General features: G+C 47.2%; 1 protein-coding gene across 1 annotated transcript in view; it reads right to left on the bottom strand.

Moving 5' to 3' along the window:
• Positions 1 to 877: 877 nt before the first annotated feature.
• Positions 878 to 12,428, bottom strand: part of LOC127569019 (Kv channel-interacting protein 1-like) — a 109,293-nt gene continuing 97,742 nt past the window's right edge. Inside the window, exons 6-8 of the mRNA XM_052013276.1 lie at positions 6,201 to 6,305; positions 5,455 to 5,517; positions 878 to 951 (exon numbers count right to left, since the gene is read on the bottom strand). Of these exons, the coding sequence (XP_051869236.1) occupies positions 904 to 951; positions 5,455 to 5,517; positions 6,201 to 6,305 (216 nt within the window). The 3' untranslated portion in view covers positions 878 to 903. The remainder of the gene's footprint in view (positions 952 to 5,454; positions 5,518 to 6,200; positions 6,306 to 12,428) is intronic.

The following is a 12,428-nucleotide window of genomic DNA, read 5'->3' as shown; positions in this document are numbered from 1 at the left end:
CCGAGAATTTATTGATGTAATGATGTATTTACTGGTAATTACTGACACCACAGCACCCATAGCATTTCCCACTCCTCCTTACTTTATGTGTGGAGCAGGCTCACCCCCAGCCTGGCTCCTGGGTCTGGGAGTCACGTGCGAATTCCTAGCTGTACGTTACTCCAGTCTGGCTGGAGAGATGGATTTATACAAGGTGCCGAAGTGACCAAAGCAGGTCTCAAAACCAGAATTAAACCATTTAACAGTGAAACTGCTAATTGTTCAGAGACATGGAGCTGGGGAGGAGGAGGGCAGTTGAGTGTGGAGATGGAGGGCAGTGATGGGAGGTGGAGGGACTGGGACAAAGGGACAGGCAGAGGCAGGAGGTTCAAGGGACAGGGGTGGGGGGAGGTGGGAGAATAAAGCAGAGAGGAGTGGGGGAGGGAAAGGGAGGACAGAAACTGAATAGATCTGTGGGGACTGGGGAAGAGGAAAACCAGGTGGACGAAAGGGATAGAGAGAAATGAGAAGTAAATCTAAAGGAGGAAGGAACATAGGACAAAGAGGCAAACACTGTGGAGGGGAGGACCCATGTGTTGCTGGTGCTCACAGTGAACTTTGAAGCAGTACTCATCAGACTGTCAACACACCAGCTGTGCAAGTGATCACAGATAAATCATGGCTTCATCATTACTAACTTCCACAGTGAAGCATGCTTTACAAAATGAAAAATGGCTCTTTAAGAGGTTGTCGACACTTTGTAGGTTGATAGTAGAAAACCATTGTCTAGAAATCACTTCCACACTCTGCCCCAACAGGACACATGCACCAGATGAAGACCAGGCAACGCCAAGGAGTTGTCTCCGATTGCAGTCAACCCCCCCCCCCCCCCGTGAGAATAGCACTTCTGCTGCATCTGAGTGGTTACATGACATTTTCAAAGAGCTGCAGGGATCTCATGATGTTTTCATCCTATAATGAAGCAGAATAAAAGGTAATTAAACTCTACAGAGAACATAAATAGGAGGATGGAGAGGGGGAGGAGGAGGAGGAGGAGGATTCTCAAGGGGGAGGGTGAGCGGCTGGAAGTTGTTGTGCACTCTGGTACAAACAACATAGGTAGAGAAAGGTATGAGGTCCTGCGTGGTGATTATAGGGAGATAGGAAAGAGGTTAAAAAGCAGGACTTTGGGTGGTAATCTCTGGATTACTCCCAGTGCCACATGCTAGTGAGGGAAGACATTGAAAGATAGCTCAGATGAATACATGGCTAAAACGTTGGTCCAGGGGGCAGGGATTCGGGTTCTTTAATCATTGGGATCTTTTCTGGGGCAAATACTGCAGTCAACGAGAGTAAGGTTAGTAGACAAGACAGTAGGTGCATGGCAAAGAGAAAGACCGGTGGTTTAAACTGAATTTATTTCAATGCACAAGGCTTAACAGGCAAGGTGTGGATTGGCTCTAGGGACTGGGATGTTATAGCCATAACAGAAACATGGCTGAGAGAAGGGCAGGATTGGCAGCTCAATATTTCAGGGTGCACCTACAGATGTGACAGAGGTAGAGGTGGGGGGGAGTTGTCTTTTTGATGAGGGAGGACGTAATAACGGTCCTCAGAGAGGAAATTCTTGGAGGATCATCTAATGAGGCCTTATGGGTAGAACTTAGAAACAAGAAGGGGATGGTGACATTAATGGGACTGTATTATAGGCAATCAATAGTCAGTGGGAATTAGAGGAGCATATGTGTAGGGAGGTCACATATAGTTGTAAGAATAATAGGGTAATATTAATGGGAGATTTTAACTTCACTAATATTGACTCAGTCACCCTTAGTGCAAAGGGCTTGGATGGGGTGGAATTTGTTAAATGTGTCCAAGAAAGTTTCCTTAATCAATATAAAGAGGGCCTTTGTGAAGGGAAGATCTTGCCTCACAAGCCTGATAGGGTTCTTTGAGGAGGTGACCAGGAAGATTGATGAGGGTAGTACAGTAGATGTGGTCTATATGGATTTTAGTAAGGCGTTTGACAAGGTTCCACATGGTAGGCTTCTTCAGAAGGTCAGAGGCCAAGGGATCCGGGGAAGCTTGGCCATGTGGATTCAAAATTGGCTTGCCTGTAGAAAGCAGAGGGTTGTGGTGGAAGGAGTGCCCTCGGATTGGAAGGCAGTGACTAGTGGTGTCCCGCAGGGATCGGTTCTGGGACCTCTACTTTTTGTGATATTTATTAATGACTTAGATGAGCAGGGTGGAAGGCTGGGTTAGCAAGTTTGCAGATGACACAAAGATTGGTGGTGTTGTGGATAGTGTGGAGGGCTGTAGAAGCTTGCAGAGGGATATTGATAGGACGCAGAGCTGGGCTGACAAGTGGCAGATGGAGTTCAATCCAGAGAAGTGTGAGGTGGTACACTTTGGAAGGACAAACTCCAAGGCGGAGTACAAAGTAAATGGCAGGATTCTGGGGGCAGTGTAGAGGAGCAGAGGGATTTGGGGGTTCATATCCAGAGATCACTGAAAGTTGCCTTGTAGGTGGATAGGGTAGTTAAGAAAGCTTATTGGGATGTTTGCTTTCATAAATCGGGGGATTGAGTTTAAGAGCCGCGAAGTGATGATGCAGCTTTACAAAACTCTGGTTAGACCACACTTAGAGTACTGTGTCCAGTTCTGGTTGCCTCATTATAGGAAGGATGTGGAGGCATTGGAAAGGGTGCAGAGGAGATTTGCCAGGATGCTGCCTGGATTAGAGAGTATGGATTATGAGGAGAGACTAAACAAGCTAGGGCTGTTCTCATTGGAGAGAAGGAGGATGAGGGGAAACATGATATACAAAATATTGAGAGGAATAGATAGAGTGGACAGCCAGGGCCTCTTTCCCAGGGCACCAATGCTCAAAACAAGAGGAGATGGCTTTAAGGTATTGGGTGGGAAGTTCAAGGGTGATGTCAGAGGGAGGTTTTTCACCCAGAGAGTGGTTGGTGCATGGAATGCGCTGCCTGGGGTGGTGGTGGAGGCTGATACATTGGACAAGTTCAAGAGATTGTTAGATAAGCTTATCGAGGAATTTAAGTTAGAGGGATATGTGGGAGGAAGGGATTAGATGGTTTTAGGTGTGGTTTGAAGGGCGGCACAACATGGTGGGCCGAAGGGCCTGTATTGTGCCGTATTGTTCTACGGTTCTATAGTTTTAACTGGGGCAGGGTCAATTTTGGAGGCACTAGACAGGCTCTTGCAGAGATTGATTGGGTGAGACTGTTTGCAAGTAAAGGGACATCTGGCAGATGCGAGGCTTTTAAAAGTGTGCTATCAAGAGTTTGGGGTAGCACATTTCTGTCAGGATGAAGGGTAAACCTGGCAAGTTTAGGGAACCCTGACTGATGTGAGATATTGAGGCTCTGGCCAGGAAAAAGAAGGAGGAATACGTCAGGTTTAGGCAACCGGGAACAAGCAAATCCCTTGATGTGTATAAGAAGTGTGGGAGTAAACTTAAGGGGGAAATGGGAAGGGCAAAAAGAATGGATCTGGCAGGCAAGGTTAGGAAAATCCCAAGAGATTCTACAGGTATATTAAGAGTAAAAGGATGGCTAGGGATAGAATAGGTCCCCTTAAAGATCAATATGGCTGTCTATGTGTGGAGCTGCAGGAGACGGGTGAGATTTTTAATGAGTATTTCTCATCAGTTTTTACTGTGGAGAAGATCATGGATGCAAAAGGACTGAGACAAATGAGTTGTGATGTCCTGGACCATATACAAATTACCAAGGAGAAGGTATTGACAGGCTTAAAGTACATTAAGATGAATAAATCCAAGTGCATCTTGGGACCCTGTGGGAAGCTTGGGAAGAAATTGCAGGGGCTCTTGCAGAGATATTTCCTTCATCTTCAGCCACGATTGAAGTTTCAGAAGACTGGAGGGTGGCTAACATTGTACCATTATTTAAGAAGGGCAGCAAAGACAAGCCCGGGAACTACAGGCTGGTTAGTTACTGGAGGGAATTCTGAGGGACAGGATCTAGCAGCATTTGGATAGACAAGGTCTGATTAGGATAATCAGCATGGCTTTGTGTGTGGGAAATCATGTCCCACAAATCTGTTAGAATTTTATGAAGATGCAACCAAGGGTTAGCTGAGGGCAGGTCAGTGGGCATATGGACTTTAGCAAGGCATTTGACAAACTCCCACATAGAAGGCATAGGATCCAGGGAGAGTTTGCTAACTGGATTCATAATTGGCTTGATGGTGGGAAGCAGAGGGTGATCATGGTAGGTTGTTTCACGGACTGGAGGCCTGTGACTCATGATGTTCCCCAGGGGTCGATGCTGGGACCTTTGTTGTTCGTTATTTATATAAATGATTTGGATGAGAATGTACAAGGCACAATTGGTAAGTTTGTGGATGATACTAAAATAAGTGGTATCGGAGACTGTGAAGAAAGTTATCAAAAATCAGTTAGGTGAGTAGGCCGAGGTATGGCAAATGGTGTTCAATCCAGATAAGTGTGAGGTGTTGCTTTTTGGGAAGTCAAACTTTCACAGTGAACAGTAGGGCCCTGGGGAGTGTTGCAGAACAGAGGGACCTAGGAATACAGGTACAGAGTTCACTGAAGGTGGCACTACAGGTTGACAGCGTGGTGAAGAAGGCTTTTGGCACACAGACATTCATCAGTAGGACATTGGGTATAGAAGTTAGGACATTATGTTGTGGTTGTACAAGATGTTGGTGAGGCTGTATCTGAACTACTGTGTACAGTTTTGGTCATCTGTAATAGGAAAGATGTCATAAAGCTGGAAAGAGTGCAAAGAAGATTTATGAGAATTTTGCTAGGACTGTAGGGCCTGAATTATAGGCAGAGGTTGGGCAGGTCAGGACCTGCCCAACCTCTGCCAAGATTATGATCTTGTACACCTTATAGAGGTGTACAAGATCACAAATGGCATAGATAGGGTGAATTCACACAGTCTTTTTCCCAGAGAAAGTGGATCAAAAGCCAGAGGGCATAGGTTTAAGGTGAGAGGAGAAAGATTATAAGGGACCCGAGGGGCAACTTCTTCACACAGAGGGTGGTGGGTATGTGGAACGAGCTGCCAGAGAAAATAGTTGAGGCGAGTACAATAATGATATTTAAAAGACATTTAGATAGGTATATGGATTGCAAAGGTCTAGTGGGACATGGGCCAAATGCAAGCAAATGGGACTAGTTTAGGTGGGCACCTTGGTCGGCAGGAACCAGTTGGGGCAAAGGGCCTGTTTCCGTGTCATATTACTCTATGACTTGACGATGACGATGATGATGATGGTGGTGGTGGTGGTGGAATAAGGACTATGCTTCCTTTCCAATAAGCTTTCTCCAGCTGACTACATCTGGCCTTGATTCCCTTCGTCACTGGGAGCAGTGGCCTACTGACCATGACCAGTGGATCCCCAGGGAGTGAGCTGGAAATGTGCAGGTGTGACCAGTGGTCACAGTGACAAGACACTTACCTGTAGGCAGGATTCTATAAACTCATCCAGAGTCACCACACCATCTTTGTTTTGGTCCATTTTCTGTGGAAGGTAAAGATATTAAAGTTCATGAGGAGCTGCCACCACAGGGTTCACAGAAACTCAGCAACGGTCTGAATTATAAGCCAGTCTGGTATAAACTCACACCGGATTATAGGGGGGTTTACACTGTCCCATGGAAAATACCAAGATTGTCCACAAATCTACAACTCTCTCACAGATCAAAATCATCTGCAGAGACTCGGCTAGTCCTGCTCCCTCATAGAAATCAGTTGGTGGGTTCTCCTGTGGGTGAACTGGTACAGTCACTCTGAGCTGCAGAGAGAGGGATGTCTGAGGACAGAGCCCTTGAATAGTTGGCTGATCACTGTTGGGTGAAGGAGAAGATGTTTTGGCAGCCTCGTGACCTTGGGATGTCCTGAGATGCCTCAAGGCAGGTGATCACCTTGCTCCTGCCACATGCAGACACCACCTGCTGTAACCGGTGCCATGGTGCTGCTCAGGGTGCTGCAAGGTGTGTGTGACAGAGCCTGAGGCTGCACCCTCCTCACCTGGTGCCCCGACTCAGACACATCACCCTGGGCACGACATGTACTCAACCAATCCAAGACCAATGTGTCCTTTTACCAGCACCCCCACCTGGGCTCATACGTGGCAGACCTTGGGCTTGTGCCCCTCCTGAAATCAACGGGTTTCTCTGCAAAGACTTCAGATCCAGGTCCTACCTGAAAGAAGACGTCCACGTGATGCCTGGGAGCATCATCCTTCAGCACTGGGTAGGTGTACTTTCCCATCATGTCGTAGATGGCCCTCACAATGTCTGTCATCTCCTGTAGGGTCAGCAACACCAACACCTCACCACCTCCCCACACAGCCCCTCCCCACCCCTCCCAGCACATCCCACCTAGTGCCCACCTCACCTCCCCCAACACGGTCCCTCCCCACCCCTCCCAGCACATCCCACCTAGTGCACACCTCACCACCCCCCACATGGTCCCTCCCCACCCTCCCAGCACATCCTACCTAGTGCACACCTTATCACCCCCTCAAACGGTCCCTCTCCACCCTTCCCAGCACACCCCACCTGGTGCTCAAACACCTCCCCACACAGCCCCTCCCCACTCCCTACCAGCACATCCCACCTGGTGTCTAAATACCTCACAAGCCCCTCACAGCCTTCCCCGTCCCCAGTAACATACGGGTACACAGCCCATGTCCCTACCACCACAGACTGCTGTACTCTCCCTGTCTCTATCACACCAGTCCCGTTCTCAGTGTCTGTCCAGTGCCTGTTCCATTCCCAGTACTCCCCATTAATCAGGCTCTGTGCCACATGCATCAACCATATGACCTCACTCTCCAACCACCTGATCTTTACCACACTCCTGTACCTTGCTTCTCCTTATCTTTCATATCACCTGTATACAAAACCACCCAGTGTACACCCTGTATCAGTATACCAACCCACCCACTGTACATCCTATATTAGTATACCAACCTACCCATTGTACAGTACACCCTGCAATAGTATAAGGGACCACCCATGGCAAATGCAATCTCCCTGGCCCTACACTCTTCTCTGGAGCATCTGGACAACAAAGATATCCATGCCAGACTCCTACTTGTTGACTATTGCTACTCCTTCAGTGCCAGAATTCCAGACAAACTCACCCCCAGTCTCCCAAAGCTAGGACTTGGCACCCCTCTTTGCAACTGGATCCTTGACTTCCTGAGCAACAAACCACAATCAGTAAGGATAGGCAGCAACACCTCCACCATAGTTCTCCTCAACACTGGTGCCTCACAAAGCTGTGTCCTCAGCCCCCACTCTACTCCCTATACAGTTATGACTGTGTGGCCAGATTCTGCTCTAACTCCATTTACGGATTTAAAGATAAGACACCTGTAGTGAGATGTATCTCAAATAACCATGAGATGGAACACAGGGAGACAGAGGGCCTGGTGACAGGGTGTCATGGCAGCAGCCCCTCTGCACTGTCAGCAAAACAAAATGCCTGTGTACACAACCCTGTCTGTATCAATGGTGCTGAGGTGGAGATGGTTGAGACCTTCAAGTTCCTACGTGTAAACATAACCAAAAAATTGTTCTAGTCCATCCATGTGGATGCCATGGCCAAGAAAGCACACTGGTGCCTCTAACTTCCTCAGAAGGCTAAGGAAATAAGGAAGGCTTAAAAAGGACAGTTACGAGTGTGTTTGTGTCAGCAGTGCCTGTTTGAGCAAATAAACAAGGAAGAGGAGCAGGAGGTTTGAAAAAGAACAGTTATGTCACAGCCCCTGCAAGTGAATAAAATGAGATCAGGCTCTGGAGGAGCGGTCATTTTGTAGCAGCCATTTTGAGAGTGTGAGTTCTAAGTGGTGTCTTTGTGGTTAAGGTTTTGAGGATTGAGCTGTGAGACTTTGGTGAAGAGGCTGAACAAAGGAAGAATAGAGGAAAGAACAGGTGAGGTCATTTAACTTTATTATTCACACTTGGTGCACCAGGATGGCAGTTAGGGCAGTGGCATGCTCCTCCTGCAGGATGTGGGGAGATCAGGGAGACTTCCAGTGTTCCTGAGGACTACACCTGTGGGAAGTGTGCCCAGCTGCAGCTCCTGACTGACTACTGTCAAGGAGCTGGAGCTGGAACTGGGTGCACTTATGATCATCAGGGGCATCATGGACAGGAGTTTTGGTGAGGCGGTCACACCTAAGGTGCAGGCTGCAGGTAGTTAGGTGACCACCGGAAAGATAGAGGGATTAGACAGGTAGTGCAGGATTCCCATGTGATCATCCCCCTTTGGATATTGCTGGAGCCAGAGGTCATAGTCCATACTAGTACCAATGACATAGGCAGGAAGGGAGGTGAGGTCCTGCAAAGTGATTTTAGGGAGTTACGTAGTAAATTAGAAAGCAGGATTGTAATCTTAGGATTACTACCCATGCCACATGCTTGTGAGGCAAGAAATAGGAGGATAGTCCAGTTCAATATGTGGCCAAGGAGCTGGTGCAGGAGGGAGAGCTTCAGATTTATGGATCATTGGGTTCCCTTCCAGGGCAGGTGGGACCCGTACAAGAGGGACGGGTTGCATCTGAACTGGAGGGGAACCAATATCATGGCAGGGAGGTTCGCTAGTGCTACTTGGAAGAGTTTAAACTAGAGTGCCGGGGGTGGGGGGGGGAGGCTGAGGGGGAAACAGCAGCAAGGCAGCAAGTGGAAGAATTGAGGAGATGGTAATGTCATGAAGTAAGTCTGAAGGGAAGGACAGGTTAATGAACATGGAGGGAGTGAAGAGCTGTATTTATTGAAATAAAGTGTATTTATTTCAACGCTAGGAGTATTAAGGGTAAGACAGAGCATGGAACCATGATGCTGTGGCCATTACGGAGACTTGGTTGCAAGAGGGACGGACTGACAGCTCAACATTCCTGGGTTTCAATGTTGTAGAAAAGATAGAGAGGGAGGTAAAAGGGAGGGCGGAGTTGCACTATTAATCAGGGACAATATCAAAGCTGCATTCAGAGGGACATAATGGAGGGCTCACCCACTGAGTCTGTATGGGTAGGACACAAAAATAAGAAAGGTGCAATCACTCTGATGGGATTATACAACAGACCCACCAATAGCCACCGGGAGATAGAGAATAAGATATGTAGATGGATTATGGAAGGATGTAAAAACAATAGGGTTGTCAGAGCGGGTGATTTTAACTTCCCCAATATTGACTGGGACTTCCTTAGTTTAGCTGGGGCAGAATTTCTTCAGTGAATTCAAGAGGGTTTCTTGAAACAGTATGTAGATAGTCCAACTAGCGGACTTGGTTTTGGCAAATGAGCCTGGCCAGGTGACTGACCTTTCAGTGGGAGAACATTTGGGAAACAGTGATTACAACTCCTTAGGTTTTAAGATAATTATGAATAAGGATAACCATACAACCATAGAACCATAGAACAATACAGCACAATACAGGCACTTCGGCCCACCATGTTGTGCCGACCTTCAAACCACTCCAAAGACTATCTAACCCCTTCCTCCCACATATCCCTATCTAACAATCTCTTGAACTTGACCAACGTATCAGCCTCCACCACCACCCCAGGCAGCGCATTCCATGCACCAACCACTCTCTGGGTGAAAAACCTCCCTCTGACGTCTCCCTTGAACTTCCCAACTTAAAGCCATGCCCTCTTGTATTGAGCATTGGTGCCCTGGGAAAGAGGTGCTGGCTGTCTACTCTATCTATTCCTCTTAATATTTTGTATACCTCTATCATGTCTCCCCTCATCCTCCTTCTCTCCAATGAGAACAGCCCTAGCTCCTTTAGTCTCTCCTCATAATCCATACTCTCTAATTCAGGCAGCATCCTGGTAAATCTCCTCTGCACCCTCTCTAACGCCTCCACATCCTTCCTATAACGAGGCGACCAGAACTGGACATAGTACTCTAAGTGTGGTCTAACCAGAGTTTTGTAAAGCTGCATCATTACTTCACGGCTCTTAAACTCAATCCCACGATTTATGAAAGCTAACATCCCATAAGCTTTCTTAACTACCCTATCCACCTGTGTGGCAACTTTCAGTGATCTGTGGATATGAACCCCCAGATCTCTCTGCTCCTCTGCACTGCCCAGAATCCTGCCATTTACCTTGTATTCCGCCTTGGAGTTTGTCCTTCCAAAGTGTACCACCTCACACTTCTCTGGATTGAACTCCATCTGCCACTTCTCAGCCCAGCTCTGCATCCTATCAATATCCCTCTGTAAGCTTCGACAGCCCTCCACACTATCCACAACACCACCGATCTTTGTGTCATCTGCAAACTTTCCAACCCACCCTTCCACCCCCTCATCTAAGTCATTAATAAATATCACAAAAAGTAGAGGTCCCAGAACCGATCCCTGTGGGACACCACTAGTCACAGCCCTCCAATCTGAATGCACTCCCTCCACCACAACCCTCTGCTTTCTACAGGCAAGCCAATTCTGAACCCACACGGCCAAGCGTCCCTTGGCCTTTGACCTTCTGAAGAAGTCTACCATATGGAACCTTGTCAAACGCCTTACGAAAATCCATGTAGACCACATCTACAACACTACCCTCATCAATCTTCCTGGTCACCTCCTCAAAGAACCCTATCAGGCTAGTGAGGCAAGATCTTCCCTTCATAAATCCATGCTGGCTGTCCCTAATCAGTCCATGATTCTTTAAATGATCATAGATCCTATCTCTTAGCATCCTTTCTAGCAGCTTACCCACCAGAGATGTAAGGCTCACTGGTCTGTAATTCCCTGGACTATCCCTACTACCTTTTTTGAATAAGGGGACAACATTCGCCACCTTCCAATCCTCCGGTACCATTCCTGTGGACAACGAGGACTTAAAGATCCTAACCAACGGTCCAGCAATCTCCTCCCTCACCTCCCAAAGCAGCCTGGGGAATATTCTGTCAGGCCCCGGGGACTTATCTGTCACAGTATTTTCTAACAGCTCCAACACATCTTCTCTCTTGATATCTACATACTCTAGAACAGTGGTTTTCAACCTTTTTTCATGCTGCGGCCCCCCAGAACATGGCCTTGTTAGATGGCGGACCCCCAAAGCCCACAAAATCAAACAATCGATAATTCATGCATATGACACTTAAATTACTGCACATAGGCCCTATGGAAATAGTGACTATTTCAAGCACTGATAATTACCAGAGGTGTCTTTCTGTGTTCAGTTCAATGTGAAGGCTGTGCCTGTTTTGCACTGCAGAGTTTGTCCAAACGTGCTGGTATGTGCGACAAACGTACGCGTATGTCATCCTCAATATTCAGTCTTGATCTGTATTTGGTTTTCATGGCAGTGACTGCAGAAAATGCTATTTCGCACAAGTGGTTGCAAATGGTAACAGAACATTGACGGCTTTGCCGGCCAGCAGTGGATACTCCTGGGAACATGCTATCCAGAACGACAACAGTGACATTCGGTTGAACTGCAAGCGCAAAGTCCTGTCGGATGACAGTTCAGCCAATTCTTCTTGTTTGCATCCAATTAAATCAGTAAGCATGCATTCAAATGAATTTTGAATCCAATCAAACATGCTCGTGTCATCGTTGCCGAAATACTCATGGAAATAATGTGACAGCTGTTGAATATGGTTCAAAACGGTGCTCGCAATGGCCTCTGTCTTAGTCTCGTTCACTGTCAAAAAGTCAGCCAGCAACGGAAACATATCATAGACGCCTTGCTTGCATATTCCCTTCCAGATACAGAGTTTTTTCTGGAAGGCATTGATTTTGTCATGCGTTTTCAGAACATTTGAGCCAGGTCCTTGCAATGATAGATTTAAGCTGTTCAAAATGTTGAAAATATCTGCAAGATAAGCCAATCTGGCAACCCATGTCTCATCTGTCAAGAACTGTGCCAATGATCCGCTATGCTCATTTAGAAAAATGAGCAGTTCATCTCGTAATTCAGATACAGGCTGCACAACGCAGCCTCGTGACAGCCATCTGACTTCTGTATGTAGCAACAAATGCTTATGCTCGGCTTCCATTTCACAGCATATGTTTTCAAACAAACGATGATCGAGTGGCCTGGCTTTGATAAAGTTAATGATTTTAATGCACGTGGAAAACACATCCACAAGACTTTCATCCACATCCTTTGCAGCCAAAGCCTCACGGTGAATCATGCAGTGGGTTGCTGCTACATGTGGAGCTACTTCTTTCACTCGTGCGACTAGACCCGACTTCCGTCCCGTCATTGCGGCAGCACCATCCGTGCATACTCCAATACACTGTGTCCACGCCAATGCCGATTGTACAAAAAAAGTGTCAAGCACACGGAAAAGTTCTTCACCGGTTGTATGCCCTGGGAGCACCTTGCAAAACAAAAAGTCTTCCAAAGCCTCTCCTTCCCAGCAATATCGAACATAAACCAACAACTGCGCAGCACTGGCAACATCA

This window comes from Pristis pectinata, chromosome 4 (assembly GCF_009764475.1).
Source record: "Pristis pectinata isolate sPriPec2 chromosome 4, sPriPec2.1.pri, whole genome shotgun sequence".
NCBI classification, from domain to species: domain Eukaryota; kingdom Metazoa; phylum Chordata; class Chondrichthyes; order Rhinopristiformes; family Pristidae; genus Pristis; species Pristis pectinata.
Note: the sequence above shows the minus strand (reverse complement) of the source record. Positions and strands in the feature narration are given on the sequence as shown.